Genomic DNA, 17,276 nt, shown 5'->3' with positions numbered 1-17,276 from the left:
TGTGAAACTTGAAAGGGTTCAGAAAAGATTTACTGGGGTTGGATGCTGCTGGGGTTGGAGGCTTGAGCTATACCGAGAGGGTGAATAGGCTGGGGCTGTTTTCCATAGAGTGTCAGAGGCAGAGGGGTGACCTTACAGAAGCTTATAAAATCATGAGGGACGTGGATAGTGTAAATAGCCAAGGTCTTTTCCCCAGGGTAGCGGAGTCCAAAACTAGAGGGCATAGATTTAAGCGAGACGGGAAAGATTTAAAAGGGACTCAAGGGGCAACTTTTCCACACAGAGGTGGTGCGTGTATGGAATGAACTGCCTGAGAAAGTGGTGGAGGCTTGTACAATTACAACATTTAAAAGGATGGGTATGTTAATAGGAAGGATTTAGAGGGATATGGGCCAAATGCTGGCAAATGGGACTAGATTAATTTAGGATGGACAAGTTGGACTGAAGGTTCTGTTTCCATGCTGTACAGTTCTATGACACTATGAATCTCTGACCTCATGGCCATAGATAAGGTTCCATGATGGAGGACTGCATTGAAGCCGAATGCATTTGTGAAAGCAAGATGAACGATGTTTATACAGATATATGGCATTGGGTCATGCACTATTCCTTTTTACTTGCAGCATCTGTGTGCAAAAGTGTAGCTGTTAATGAGTTGTTCTACAGTGTCCCTGGCGGGGGAACGCAACACACTGAAGGTAATGCCTTCAGATGTTCATGGAATCAGCACCCCACAGATCTGTGTCCTGTACAGTACATGGTTTATGTGCCATGTTCTTTCCCTTTAAAAGCTCTGACATTGGTGGGCGCTGCAGCTCTCTCCTTCACAGATCAAGTCACTTACCCTGCCCACCCCAACTGTGGTTGCAGCCATTTTCTGCCCCATTACTCAATTTCAGTTTGCATCACGATGGAAAATGACAATGAGTGTTCCACAGACAGTGGTTTGTAGCTCCCACCTTAAACCCCATTGGTTTTGTATCTCCCAAAGTCCCCATCCAAGCCATCGACATGTGCCTACACATTCTAACCTTTTCCACCCAATTCTTCAGGTAAGCATGGCAGGTGTTGTCGTTCACTACTCCCCACCCCATCCCCCAAAACCAGGGTGCTCCTGACTGTGGATGAACCTTATCTCCTGCATGACTCCATTCCGTCCATGCTTTACTGTATTCCCCTCCCTTGCAGGTACTGTTGCCCTCATTCACAGGTATCATCCCTCTTTCACCCAGCCTGAAACTCCCAATTCCTGAAGACAACCCTGCTAAGTCACATTCTTGCAGCAATAGCCACTCTTGAAACCCCATCTCCCAAATACCTTTGTTTCTGCGAATGAAGCCAACACCTCCTGAACAACCCAAATGGACAGCCCAGGCGAGAAATTCTGACTGGTTGCTGTACATTTCCCAACTGTATTAGCAATAACCCCTCAACTAGCTACTATGGAGCCATGATACTGACCATGACTCATTCCCTGGATAGCAGAGACATGGACTTCTGGGCCTAGAACACCCCAACCAAGCACCAGACTGGCCAAACCTTGGACTAGTATGGGAGACCCCCTTGACTGACTGTGCCAGGATGCCCTGAATGACAGGCCCCTTTGTGGATTTTGATGAGGACTGCATCCCTAAAATTTTGAGACCTGACTGCTTGCTTACTGCAGAGGGGTGTGTTTGCTATGTACTCTGCTGGCACATAATGCAGGTGTGAGATTCACTTATCACACTGCCGTACAGCAAGATGTATTGACTTAACTAACCAGCAAGTCAAGCTGACTGGTGGCTGTCTAATTGACACGATAAGGTAAGGCAAGGTAGAACAAGACATGGCAGCTGCAAACATTCGGAAGGCCTTAAGTGAGCAAACACTAAGAAAGCAAACTGGCAGAACTGAGATGCATGAGTCAGTGCCTGTCAGTGCGCACCAAGTCTGCCTTCTGCAACCTTCCAATGTTAGTTGCCAGTGTGCCCAACAATGCAAGTCTGGATTTCCAGAGGGCCCTGCCAGTGTATTGGAGAAGAGCCATTGAGATGGGTTGTGAGATGTTGGCCGATGGATCACGTCTTGGGTTACATTTTGATCAAATGCAACAAATAAGTGATTTGGAGCAAGCAGGGAACTGAATCCACTGAGTAACCACTCTGGTTTCTATGCTGAGTTTCCCAATGTTCAACCTGTTTGGTAAGACAAGAAGCTGAATAATAATGAGCCAATGTGGAGCTGGAGGAACACAGCAGGCCAGGCAGCATAAGAGGGGCAGGAAAGTTGACGTTTCAGGTCGGGACTCCTTTCTCACTACCTGCCTATGGAACCGGATCATCCCCAGTGGACTCCAATCTACATTCAGGCCATCCCATTTTGGCCCTGACTGCGACAACCTCTGCATACACAACATCCAGATCCTCCAAAAATGGTTTTCTCTGCAGATCCTCAAGCACACACTCACAGCAATGCACCGCATCTTCTGGCACTACAATCAACCCTACCCCAGCTCAGAGCCTCCCTCTCTCAGACAGAAGGGTCCTGACCTGAAACATTAACTTTCCTGCTCCTCTGATGCTGCCTGGCCTGCTGTGTTCCTCTAGTTCCACACTGTGTTATCTCTGACTCCAGCATCTGCAGTTCTTACTATCTCTAATAATGAGGCAACTTGGGTCATCAACATGGTATATAACAAATAATAATCCCCTGAACTGGCAATCATTGCTGCATAGTGAAAAACTTGTCATGTAATTTGCAAAAAGCAGAAAAGATGGAGAAAAATATACTCCTTTCATTGAGATAGGCATGCCAGATTTCTCATCCAATCCTGTCACAAATCCCACCGTAGTCCACAACATTCAGATTTCTTTAAAATTCTGACCAAGATCTTATTGCCTTGCACTGCCAGTCCGTTTGATATTTAACATCTCCTGCCTTTTAGCTACCATAAACGTTTTTTGTTCTATTTTGCTCTTCCAGATTTCCTGCCTCTGTGTTATTGTCACATGCTGTGGTTGGTTCGCTCACCGAGCCGGTTCATTAGTTTGCAGACGTTTCATTACCCTTCTGGGTAACATCATCAGTGCAATCTCTGATGAAGCGTTGTTCTATTTTCTTGACACCGCAACTGGAAAACAAAATCATCTACACGCTAAAGAGACTCAAACGTACCAGACAAATCAACAAAGCAGACTACTTAAAAATGAAACCTGAAGGGACAAACACCCCAATTCTATGGCCTCGCAAAAGTACACAAACTGGAAGTACCCCTCAGACCCATAGAATCCCTCCCAAGCACACCAACACCCAGGTTAGCCAAGGAATTACAACAAAGACTAAAGCACCTTGTCAACAACTCAACCCACTCAATCCACTCAGCCTAGGAGTTCCTCAAAACCGTCAAAGACATAAAAATAGATGAGGACGAGACCATGGTATCCTTTGATGTTACTGCCCTATTCACATCGATCAATATACCACTAGCCACGCTACTGAAGGAACCGGACCTGAATAACACCATCTCCACAGATAACATGCTGAAATTACTGAGCCTATGCCTCACAACCCACTTTACCTTTAATGGCCAGATCTACAAACAAATCAACGGGACACCTATGGGTCACCCATCTCTGGTCTAATAACAGAAGCAGTGATGCAGAGACTTGAAAGCATGGTCCTTCCGCAGATCCAACCCAAACTATGGTTCGGTTTGTGGATGATACTTTCGTCAGCATGAAAACACTATTTAAACCAGCCACAACACACTGCAGCAATCCAGAACTATGCCAAAATGAAGAAGAATACCTCCACCAAGTATTTAGAGACAACGATACCCGAACAGCTGGGTCCAACGATGCCTGTCACATAAACAACAACAGGAAGATACAGTATGCCCCGACACACTTGTCACGTTACCATACATCAAGAACGTATCTGAACTGACCACAAGACTCCTACGGCCACAAACCTACATCAACCCTATGCCAACTGCTAACAAGAACCAAAGACCCCTTACCCACTATGGTCAGAACCAACGTAATATACAAGATTTCATGCAAGGACTGCGACAAACATTGCATTGAACAGACAGGAAGAAAACTGGGTACGAGAATATATGAACACTAATTAGTAACAAAAAGACATGACCAATACGCACGCGCCTCCATATATACAGACAAGGAGGACCAGCAGTTCGATTGGGACAATGTCAGGATCCTAGGCCAAGCCAAATAGAGACGAGCACGGGAATTCCTAGAGGCCTGGTTCTTCACCAAGAAGACCATCAATAAACACATAGAATTAGACCCTATATACACACCATTGCAAAGAAAAACTGGAAATGAGGTAATCAACTCCAACGGACCCCAGAGTTTAAATAGCATGCGGGGTAATACAACAATGCTGCAATACAACAATACAGAGGCTGCACTGATGATGTTACCCAGAAGGGTAATGAACCAGCTCGGCGAGCGAACCAACCACAGCATCCACGACCCAAGCCACAAATCTACTCAAGAATATTATTGCCATATCTCTAACGTTTTCCAGTCCTAATTCAAGCTTATGAACCTTGAAAAATTATTTCAATTTGTCTCTTCACACATGCTGCCAAACCTATTAAATACTTAAATGTCCTTGAAGATGAGGGTTCCCTCTAAGGACATTACTGATACTACCTTACACTGATAATTACTGCTAAGGGTATCACAGAGATAAGCTGGAATTTCTTTTCTCAGAGGGTAATGAATCTGTAGAATTCTTTACCACAGCCAGCTGTTGAGGCTAGTTCATTCAGTATATTCAAAGCTGAGATAGGGAGATTTTTAAACTGCAAGGAAATCAAGCATTATGGTGAAAAGGCAGGAAAGTATAGTCGGGGACTGTCAGATCAGCCATGATCTCATTGAAGAACGAAGCAGACTTGATGGGCTGAAAGATCTAATTCTGCTCCTACATTTTATGGCTTTACCTGTGTGGAATGAAAAAAGTGCAACCAAATGCCACATAAGCTCAATAGTGTTCATGAAACAAGCTATTGGACTGCTGATGGTTTGATTCAGATGCTGGGTGATCTTCAGTATGTACCAGTAAGAAGATCCAGAATAGCAGCGTCTGTCATAAGATTTCAGCAAGTGCTAGAAGCAAAATGCTAATTTCCCTGCTCCAATGGCTGAAATGCTTTTGGTGCATGCCCTTTAGGTTTTGGGGTCAAGGAAGGCCTTGTCAAGGATTGATATTCTCTATTGGTAGATATATAGTAGTGGGTGGATTTGTACAAAAGTTTCAAAGTCAATTCTTTCAAATAAACTGCCTTATACACCAGTGTGTACACACGAATGGGAAAAAGAAGGGCAGATAGCAGAAACACTACACAATTTCATCCTTTTGAGGAAAATGTCTTCCAAATTCAGGGCCTCCATTTGGAAAGAGAAGCAGGTGAAAGAGGAACATGGCTAATCAGTCACATAAGCAATATGCGAGCTGTTTGAGAGTAAATATTTACATACCTCTGAAGCCAGTAGGACTTTAGCATAGAATTCATGGTTTGTTTGATAATACCTGATCTCTCATGCCTGACACTTATTCCAATAAACCACTGCATATTCCATCGAAGGCCTTGAAATCCTTCCTAAAGTGTGTTGCTTAGAATTGGACACAATACTGCAGCAGGGGCCTAACTTGCATTTTACAAAGTTTCATCATAATTTCCTTGCCCTTATATCCTTTGATCATAAAGTGTCTTCAGGACTCCAAAACAGGTAAAGGTATCACAATATGCAATCAAACTCACTCATTTCTTCTGATGCAGAATGCAAACTTCATGTTGTCTAGTGATTAGCATGACAGCTATACTTCTAAGTGGCTACACACCTCAGCAGGCCCTCAGGTTAGTGTAATACTAGCATCACATAAAGCCCACCTGTATCTCTTAAAGGAGCTGGAGCAGGGAGTAGAATAGGCTGCAGAAGAGTGTGTAAGTAAGAATACTGAATCATGATACACCAAGGTTCTCTGATGCACTGCTGAATGCTTGAGTAAGAGGACAGACGTCTTTTATTCCAGAGGTTGCCAAGTGGTTCTTCAAACATATGTTCAGAAGGCAAGTGAGTGTCACAAGGTCAGTGACCTCACATGAATCAGTGAATCTTTATATTCCAAATTCCAACAAATGCACTACCGGGCTCACACAGCACTCAATGCACTCAGGTCCCAATCATTCAAATCCCTACAGCTTTTATCAACCACAGGAATGGAAGTAGGTCATTCAGCCCATCGAGCCTGCCAGATCATAGCTGACCTACTCCTAAATGCTACTTTCCCACACTATCTTTATATCTTTTAATGTAATTATCCTCCAGAAACCTATGGATTTCTGTCTTGAATCTGATAAATGATTAACGTTCCATAGTCCTATGAGGCACAAATTCCAAAGATTCACCATCCTCTGTGCAAAGATATTTCATTTTCATCTTGGTCCTAAATGGCCCTGTCTTGACCTTATGTCCCCTGGTTCTAGAATCATCAGTCAGAGGAAATATCCGATCTACATTCATCCTGTGAAACCCTAAAAGAATTTTAAAAGTTTCAATAAGATCAACTCTCATTCTTCGAAACTCTAGGGAACACTGTTCCCGTTTCGTCAATCTCTTCTCATAAAACAATCCCACCAACTCAGGGATTAATCTGGCGAACCTCCATTAGACTCCCACTATGGCAAGCATATCCTTTCTTTACATAAAGACCAAGACGGTATAAAATTCTCTAAGTAAGGTTTCACCAAGGCTCTATACAACTGCAGCAAGACAACTTTACTTTTACAAATCTCCTTGAAATTAATGCTAATATACCATTTGCTGTCCTAATTGTTGCTGTTACTCCATGCCGTTTAGTCACTCGTGGACAAAAACACCCAGATTTCTTGGGACATCTGCACTTCCCAAGCTGTCCCCATTTACTAAACATTCTGCTTTTCTACCAAAGTGAATAGTTTCACTTATCCTGTCTGAGTCCTCTTGAAGCTTCCTTGCATTCTCCTCACAACTCAAGTTCCTACACAGCTTAATGGAATCAGCAATTTGACATTATTACAATGGGTACCTATTTTCAAATCATTCATATATAATGTGAACAATTGTGCACGTAGCACTGACCCTTGTGGCACCCTTCTGGTAACTGCTAGAATGAAAATGATTAGTTTATTACTATTCTCTGCTTTCTATTAACCAATTCTCAATCAACACTAATACAAACCCCCCAATCCCATGCATTCTCATTTTGTTTACTAAGCTGTGTGAGACCTTACCAAAAGCTTTCTGAAAATCCAAATGCACTATATTTACTCTTTCTCCTTTGTCTGCACCAAAAGTAACATGCTCAAGGACTCTAATGAGTTTCTCAAACATTACTTTCCTTTCACGGGTTCATGTTAACTCTGTGTAACTTAACCATGCTTGTCTAAGTATTCTATTATGGCATCCTTTACAACAGATTCTAACATTTTACTGACATTAAGCTAACAGTTCTGTAGTTCTCCATTATCCATATTACACTCCTTTTAAATAATGGTTACATTGGCTACCTTGCAGTCAGCAGAAATCTTTCAAAAATCAACGGAATTAGGAAAGATAAATACCGCGGCAGCCACTATCTTTACTGAAACCTCCTTCATAGTTCTGTGACGAAGCTCATCTCATTCAGGAGATTTATCAATCTTTAATTATTTCTTTCAAGTACTACCTCTTTACTAATGCTTTTTTTAAACTCCTCAGGCACACAAATTCCTTGGTCACCTAATGTTTCTGGAAGATTTTCTTCATCTCCTTTTATGAAGGCAGACACAAAGTAACTTTGGTTTCTTCATTATTTCCCTGTTCTCCACTGTAATTTCACATGTACCTGTCTATAATGGGCCCAATTTTGACCTAGCTACTCTTTTCCTGTTTACAGATTGATATAAGCTTTTACAGTCTACCTTTATGTTTCTTTTGAGCTTGCATTCATATTTTCTTTTCTCTTTCCTTATCAGTTCTTGACTTCTTGGTCTCCTTTGCTGGATCCTAAATTGTCTAATCTTCAGGCTTAATACCACTTTAGGCATTCTTAAAAGGTACTGCAATCCTTAACTTATTTTGGTAACCATGAGTAAATCAAGTTTCCCCACTGGAGTGGTCAAGCCTTAAAGTTCCTTTAAATACTAGCTATTGCCTATCTACTATCAAATTTTTGTGTATTTTCTCCACCCATAACAAATTTGTCCTTCATACCACATAGTTGCCTTTGTTCAGATTTAAGACACTACTTCAGAATAAATTTCAGTCATTCAAACGTCATGTAAAATTCTATCACATTATTAGTATGATTTCCCAAAGATTCATTTGCAGCAAATTTTTAACTAACCTTTTCTTATTTTACAGCACCAAATCCCCACCTAGTTCCTCAACATGCTATTTCAGAAATCATTTTGTACACACTCCAGGAATTCACCCTCTATTAGTGGTGCCTTGGTTAATCCAGTATTTAAGCAAATTCAGGTTGCTCATTATTGCTACATTACCTAAGTTACATGCATCTTTAATTTCCTACTGTACAGCATGGCCAACAATAGTTTGATCGTCCATAACCAATTCCCACCAACATTTGCTTTCTCTTGCTGCAATTAGCTCTAGCCAAACTGATTCTGAACATTTTCCTTACTCTTGCAGAATAAGATGTCAGAGAAACAGATAGAACAGTGCCCAACTGGATGGACATAGCTGCAATGAAGTCCCAACAGAGCATATGATGATAACAATGATTGGAGCAACCATGACTGAGGTGACCAGCAGTGGGAATGAAACATTAAAAGTGATGGTATGCTCAAGCTTTAAACCTCCGTTCGACATCCTGCTTCTCTCTCAACTTACATTCATTACATTTGATAAACTGCAAATGGTGTAAACTGCAGCTTATGCTGAGCCTTGTCTCCTTTGTCCCAACACAACCCCACCCTCGTATACTTCTGTATTTAATTATCCATATAATGGCAGAGTAGCAAGAGGTACAATAGCATTAAGACAGTTCTGAAGAAGAAACACCATCAGTCACTTTCACGCTTATGGTCACCAACCTACAGACCAGAACCATTCACAATACTTCTGTAGTCCAACGAATAATTCAAATATTTGAGGCATGATATATACCCCCTTGTATTCTATGCCTATAGATATAAAGGCCATAATTCCATTAGCCTTTTGATTATTTTCTGCACCAGTTACATTATTTTAATGGCCTCTGTACCTAGACTCTCAAATCTCTTTGAATCGCTGCAGTTTCTATCTTCTCGTTATTTAAATATTACCCAGATCCATCCCTTAAAGTGGATTATTCAAAGTGGATTACTTCACATTAAATACAGTTTTAACAATTCATATAATCTATGAAAATATCTTTGTAATTTTATGCTTTCATTTACATTGCCTGCAATACTGCTTATCTTTGTGTCATATTTGACTTTGAAATTGTTGATAAATATAGTGAATTATTTAGGTCTCAACATATGGCCTTGCAGGACGCTTTCAGTCACATTGTGCCAATTCGAGGACCTGCCCATTATGCCTACTGTCTCCTGCTATTAAACCAGTTTCCTAAACAGGTCAACATTGTGCCTTCAATTCCATCAACTTCAACTTTAGCTAGCTGACTCTCACAAGGAACTCTATCAAATGCCTCACAGGTATAAGACATTCTCCAGGTCACTACTTTAGCCACTTCTCTAAGAGAAATCGAATTCCCCAGGTGTCACAAAATGGCCATCTTAAGTTCTATCAGATGTTGATGAGTCTAAATGTCACACTTAAGGTAACAGTACACTATGCATGATTTCCACTAGGCATTCAACTGAGAATTACTAAACTGATTTCACACTAAATGCTAGTAACAATCATAATAGAGTTAATGGCTTCAGCTGTTCGGTGTAGATTGATTGTACACATACCAGATTATGGAATGTATAGTTCAGAAAGGAAAGGAGACTAGTTGAAAAAGAATAAATGTTTCATTTGCAAAGAATCCAAGCTGTTTGATTAAAGTCACTGAATGTACAATACTTTAAGAGAGAGGGCACATGACTCAGTTTGTGGGTTTTTAATATTTTGTGAATTGAAAACCCACTGAAAGACCTTATCGCCACAATGGAGTTGTGATAAAGGGAAATTTTAAATCTAAACCGCCGTCACTAGAAAAGCAAACCAAAACTGGTCCAGGAAGACGGCTCCGTGTTGAAAGATTGTGGGCAAAGACATTTTGCCTATAGACCAACATTTGGACAATCTGTGAATAATTCCTTTTTTTTTCTGAATTTAACAATCACTTGGCCAAAATATTTTTAACAAATAATGTTTTATATTTTACCCAGATTGGAATGCTGTGTTTGTGTGTTATTTTTCTAGAAGAGTAGTTGTATATACTTGGACAGTTTAAACTTGTTATTAATAATTTTTATATCTCTACTATGTAGAATAAATTAGGTTTTCAATAAACTAGTCCTTTATTTGTCACTTATAATGCATAGTTGATGTGTTTCTGATACTGAGCTACGTATAATTTAATATATATTATAAATATATATAAAATTGGCTATATTATCTCCCTATATAAATTCAAACTTTGTTTGACTAGTGGAGGAGTGGGACAAGGAAATGAATCGAATTACTTCTCCTAACTCAGTTGTACCTCTAATCCTAAAATTGGAACTACAACAGTGAGGAACTGCAACCAACGGAATAAAGTCAATACAGTGTGGAGCTGGAGGAACACAGCAGGTCAGGCAGCATCAGAGGAGCAGGGAAGTCAATGTTTCGGGTTTACACCCTTCATCAGGAATGGGGAGGGGGAAGGGAGCTCGGAAATAAATACAGGGAGGAGTGTGGGCCTGGGGGAATGTAGGTGGGATGGTGATAGGTGGATGCAGATAGAGGTTGTGGAGATAGGTCATGGGAAGGGTGGGACAGGCAGGTGAGAAAGAAGACGGACAGGTTGTGTCAGGACAAGAAAGTGGGGATGAGAGGGAAGGTTGGACATGAGATGAGGCCGGGTATGGGGAGATTTTGAAACTGGCGAATTCTATGTTGAGGCCATTGGGCTGTAAGCTCTGTAGGTGGAATATGAGGTGTTGTCCTTCCAGATAACATGTGGCATCATTGTGACACTGGAGGAGGCCCAGGATGGACATGTTACCAAGGGAGTGGGAGGGGGAGTCAAAATGGTTGGCAACTGGAAGGTGCTATTGATTACAGCGTACAGACCGCAAATGTTCGGCGACTCAAGTCACTGAGCCTGCGCTTGGTCTCACCGATGTATAGGAGACCACATTGGGAGCAACGGATACAGTAGACCACCCCACAACCTCCGCATCCAGCACATCATCCTCTGCCACTTCTGCCTGCGATCCATCCCCACCATAAAGAGATATTTCCTTCCCCCCACCCCTATCTGCCTTTTGTAGGGGCCGCTCACTCCGCGACTCCCTCATTCGTTCCACACTCCCTACCAACCCCAACATCCCTGGCACCTTTCCATGCAACCGCTGGAGGTGCTACACCTGCCCCTACACCTCCCCTCTCACCTCCATCCAAGATCCCAGACAATCTTTCCAAATCCGACAGCAATCACCTGTACATCCTCCAACCTGGTCTACTATATCCATTGCTCCCAATGTGGTCTCCTCTACATCAGTGAGACCAAGCGCAGACTCAGTGAGCGATTTGCTGAACATCTCTGCTCTGTATGCTATAATCAACAGCACCTTCTTGTTGCCAACCATTTTAACGCCCCCTCCCACTCCCTTGGTGACATGTCCATCCTGGGCCTCCTCCAGTGTCATAACAACGCCACACGTAACCTGGAGGAACAACACCTCATATTCCGCCACGGGAGCTTACAGCCCGATGGCCTCATCATAGAATTCACCAGTTTAAAAATCTCCCCAGCCCCCAGCCTCATCCCACAATCCCTCTCATCCCTGCCTCCTTGACCTGATACAACTTGTCCATCTTCTTTCTCATCTACATGCCCCACCCATCCCATGACCTATCTCCATAATCCCCTACCTGCATCCACCTATCACCATCCCACCTACCCTCCCCCAGGCCCAACCCCCTCCCTCTTTTTATTTATGAGCTCTCTTTTCCCTCCCCATTCCTGAAGAAGGGTGTAAACCTGAAACATCGACTGTCCTGTTCCTCTGATACTGTCTGACTTGCTGTGTTCCTCTAGCTCCACACTGTATTGATTCTGACTCCAGCATCTGCAATTCTTGCTATCACCAACGGAATAAAACCTACTTCAGTGAGGCTTCAGGAACACATTTGGATTCCGGATGCTGCCATGATGTCTACTGTGGATCATGCTGGATGATGAATGAAGTGAAGTACTTGAGGAGGAGGGCGAATGTTGCATATCATTTGCACTGTGCATGTCAAGAGCATCAGGATCCCCTGGAATGAGTTCAGTGATGTAAAAATATTTTAATATTAAAATGCTATGATAATTAAAACTGAAAAACACACTTCACTCAATTAATAACGCATCATTAGTACACTAAAAATTAGTAAAATTAGGTAACCCAGTTTGTAACTGGAATTAGTATCGCATTTTCTCCATTTAAAGCAAGTTTTATGTATAATTTTTCATATTTGTTCCATAGCCAGTTGTTGGGAGGTACCTGTGAATGACTTGTGATTAATTCAGTAAAGTTTCAAAGTTTTCTCTTTCCTCGTCAGCAACTCCGACTGATAATTTGATCAATACCAAGAAACAGCCCTGTAAGAAAGTCAAGAACAGGCCATCCACAAAGCGGATAATTTAAACTCTGAACATGAAGTGGAAACGATGTATGGCATTTCGTTTCATCCTACAAAGCACTAAAATGAAGGAAGAAGCACTCTTCCAGTTGGGTGAAAACTGTTAATTATTTTGAGAATTCGTGTTAAAGGGATGTGGGGCAATAGTTAATTTGGAGTGCTGAAAAATACCAGGGCTGTTTATTTAAAAAGGGTGGCGAAAAGGACATTGGGATTTTTTTTTTACTAAAGACAATTCTTGCGTTTCACATGTTTTGACTTAATTGTTTGGACTTGTTTACTGGAAGTCACATGTCTGGGATCTTGGATTTGCTTTAGATATTGTTTGGAGTTCAGTTGGTGGGATACAGCCTGCTGAGAGAGAGGTTACCCAACTCATTTTCTGCCTTTCTGAGAATAGCCTTTTGGAGGGTTCAATGTGAGACCTAGAAAACTGATGCAGCTACTCTCCCAAAAAGCCTATGAATTTGTGACATTTCTTGAACAAACTGCGTTTAAGGGTCCCAGTGACAAATGCTTTTGTTTAGTTTCACTTATTTATGCGTACAAGGTCATTGACTGAAAGCTATCTTGAATCTTCCATCCTTATCCTTTCTTTTTCTTTCAAGAACTAACAATTATTTACCAAAGTGTTCATTTTTAAATTAACCTCTGCAGAAAAAGTTCTTTATTCTTTTAATTAATGTGTTAAAGTTAGGTAGAAGGCGAAATATTTATATTTTCCCATTTCAAACTGTGTATTAATCAGTATACATTTTTGCTGATTAAGTTCCGTTTTCACAATAAAGCAAATATTTTGTTGGTTATTAAAGAAACCTGGTTGTTGGGAGTTTTTTTAAAATTAATCTAATATACATGAAGTACGTGTTGGGGTCTCAGCCATCTGGAGCTGATCTTGATCTCCATTCACTGTCTCCTGAAGAATTGCATGCAGGAGAGGAGAAGGCAGCTGTGACACTGTTGGGGTTGCAACTGAAGTTGCTACAGTTGGCGCACCTGCTTTTATCAGAGATGCAAGGTAAAACCATGTGAGGTGCTCCCCTGTGGCAGTGAAGGCTGACAGCAGGCAAATGTATTTCAAGATGAACAAAGAGTAAAGCAGAGGAACTGAGCTTCACCTGTCAAGCAGTGAAAACACACTTTCAAGAATGGCCTGAGCACCAGCATCTCACTAAGCTACAAGTTATGTTCCTTAGGTTCGCTGTTCAAAGCTTTCTTAGCCTGTCAGTTTCACTCAAGAAGTACTCCATATTGTGCACTCGCTTGGCTGGACTTGGTGAATTGCTGGCAGTTGTGGACATAGATGCCCAGATGTCTATAGATATTCTGACGGAGGATCACTGGACCTGAAATGTTAACTCTGCTTTCTCTTCACAGATGCTGCTAAACCTGCTGATTTTTTCCAGTAATTCCTGATTTTGTTTCTGAACATAGATGTTTTTGCTTTTAAAGCCAGAATGGTTGGCTAAAACAGCAGCTAATTTCTTATTTGCGTGCATCAATTAATTACTGACACTTTCTTTTGCCTGCAAGATCCACAGGTCTGACAATCACTCAACTTCATGCATACATTGAAACTTCTCTCCTGTTCCATTAAAAGTACCCCCAAAGGGTACAAAACAAGATAATGTTAATGTTTATAAATCACTGGTTATGCCTCAACTGGAGTATCCAATTTGGAACATGACATTTTAGGAAGCATTACAAGGTGTTAGACAGAGTGGAGACTTATTAGGATGCTACCAATGGTGAAGTAATTCAGTTACATGAGAAATTTGGGACATAGGATTGCTCTCCTCAAAACTGAGAAAGCTAAAAGTGGTCAACATTATGCAGGGCACTAACAGAGTAAATGAGAAAACATTCTCATTGTCAAGAAAGTCAGTACCCACAGCACACAGGATTTAGGTCAATTGTCAAAAGAAGTTGAGGACAGACAGGTAAAATGTTTTTATGAAGTGAATTTTTATCACATAATCAAAGAATCCCTACAGCATGGAAGCAGGCCATTCAGCCCTTTGAGTCCACACCAATTCTCTGAAGAGCAGCCCACCCATCCCTGTGACCCTGCATTTCCCATGGCTAATCCAGTTAACCTGCACATCTCTGGACTCTATAGACAATTTAGCATGGCCAATCCTCTTAACCTGCACATCTCTGGACTGTGGGAGGAAACCAGAACACCCAGAGGAAACCCATGCAGACATGGGGAGAATGTGCAAACTCCACACAGAGTCACCCAAGGCTGTAATCAAACCCAAGTCCCTGGCGCTGTGAGGCAGCAGTGCTAACCACTAGGCCACCCTTATGATCTGAAGAATACTGGTGAAAGGTGATAGAAGTAGATTCCATTGTAATTTACAAAAGGAACTTGAGCAAATACTTAAGGGGAAATCATTTGTGTACTATGCGGAAATAGCAGGGGAATGGGACTAATGGATAGCTCTTTCAAAGAGCTGGTAGAGGCACAGTGCGTCAAATGGCCTCCTTCTGTGTTAAACGATTCTATGATTTACTGTGACATTTTCTGCTCCACTCCATTCCATTTTTGATTGTAGAAGAGATGGAAATTGACAGTGTGAATTTGGAAGTCTAGAGATTGAAGGGGAGCAGAAATGTAAATTCTACTTCAAAGAAACAAACCATTTTAAATTAAAAGTAATCGGCAAGAAAATAACCAAGGATTCCACGGCATACTGTGGTTCTGGAATTCAGCCATTGAATGCTAATGGAATAGATAAATGCTGAGTTCATCAAAATGAAAGAAACCAAGATTTTAAAAAATGTTCCTGAGCCACATCAACCTTGGAAGCAATAGAAACATGCTCTAAGCCTGAAAAGCTTGTATTAAGCTATATCATAATTACATCATAGCACTCATTTACAGCAAATTAGGGACTGGCTACTGGATCGACTGGGCACTTGGTAGAGAATGCCATAGAAACTAAGCAGGTCTGCAGCACATTGGAGAGAGAAACAGAGTTAATATTTCAAGTCTGATATGAATCTTCTTCAGAACTGAAAGGTGTAAGGAAATAGGCTCTTTTTATCCATTTGGTATAGGCAGAGAAGGAACAATACTGCAGATTTTGTACTGAGGCCACATGGAAAGCACAAAGGGGTTGTCAAAAAGGAGAAAAAAAGAAATAAAAAGAGTGTAAATTAAGGTGTGAAAGGAGAGGATTGATCTTTTCTAATTTCTGCAGTAACTTGCCTTTATAAAAGTATTTTTAAAGTTGTTTAAACTTTTGATAAGATTAGCCTTTTATGCTACTCTCTGCTTTTAGGCATTGTACAGATTCTTTGAATTGGATGCTTATTCACTTAGTTTTAACACTGGTGATCTGTACCATTCGAAGCGTTTTGCCTCATGAAAAGGTAGACCTCTATGTCGCATGGATGTAAGTAATCTCTTGCCCCCCTCAGCAGAAAATGTAACATGCTAGGTGCAGCTACAACCAGCTGTGTCAGGACATATCTGTTTCTGTCCATGAAATATGATCTTTATTTTTCAAGTGCATAATGTCAAACATGCTGAAAGTGTGTCTATAGCATTTAAAAGCTCTTACAATGACAGCACGAAAGTGTACTCACAAATATGTCTGTGCACAATGTGAGAAATTTTATGTATTAGTAACACACACACATTTCTACCAGCAGGCATCAATAACTTCACCTCATTCATACATGGCTCTGGGTTAGGAGCAGGAAGTGGGTGGTGATCAACACCAGGCTGGCAGAAGACCAAGAAGTCAGCAGCAAATGACTGTGAGACTCTAAGGTGAAAATCAAAAGGGCAGAGTGCAAAATAATCTCCGTGACTCACTGTGCACTCGCTGTTTTCATTACTACATCTATTGTGTAAATAAATTGACAAGTTACATACCTGTGCGAGCAGGTAGGACCATTGGATCGACAGCTGATAACAATTTCAGTCGCTTTTCAAACCAATTTAGATAGCAGCGAAGGATAATAAAGGAAAACAGTATAAACCACAGTATGGACAATGTTGTCTAAACCCAAGAAAAGGAAAGAAAGGATTACTTTATTGCTTAAAGCTCCATTCAATCATTCTAAGCTTCTAAATATAATTAAATAGCAAAGAGTGCTCAGAATTTGACTTCAAGTGTTTCTACGAAAAAGATTTGCCAAACTCAGAGGATGCAAGAAGAATAGTGGGCAATCTGGGCAGGTAAAGTTAATCATGTGAAACTCATAAAACCAGATTCTCACCATAATAAATAAACTTTTGTAATTAAGTTTTCAAACCTTAAAATGCAGGTCTACCTATCCACCTGCAGGTGCCAAGAAACTTATCTGCATGCATTAGCATTCAATCAAAAGCATAACTCATTGGAATTAAGTCAGTCTTCCCAGTTAAATTCGGATCAAATGAGAAGGCCTTTGCTTTAGATACCCAATCACATGTAATAGGCATGTACTTGGTGACCT

At 41.2% G+C, this 17,276-nt stretch overlaps 1 protein-coding gene across 1 annotated transcript in view; it reads right to left on the bottom strand.

The window, feature by feature from the left end:
• Positions 1 to 12,306: 12,306 nt before the first annotated feature.
• LOC125487290 (cation channel sperm-associated auxiliary subunit gamma-like) overlaps positions 12,307 to 17,276 on the bottom strand; it is a 253,929-nt gene continuing 248,959 nt past the window's right edge. Inside the window, exons 31-32 of the mRNA XM_048618228.1 lie at positions 16,711 to 16,837; positions 12,307 to 12,458 (exon numbers count right to left, since the gene is read on the bottom strand). Coding sequence (XP_048474185.1) covers positions 12,307 to 12,458; positions 16,711 to 16,837 — 279 coding nt within the window. The remainder of the gene's footprint in view (positions 12,459 to 16,710; positions 16,838 to 17,276) is intronic.

Source organism: Rhincodon typus, chromosome 39 (assembly GCF_021869965.1).
Source record: "Rhincodon typus isolate 14 chromosome 39, sRhiTyp1.1, whole genome shotgun sequence".
Taxonomy (NCBI): domain Eukaryota; kingdom Metazoa; phylum Chordata; class Chondrichthyes; order Orectolobiformes; family Rhincodontidae; genus Rhincodon; species Rhincodon typus.
This window is presented reverse-complemented; position numbering and strand designations above follow the sequence as displayed.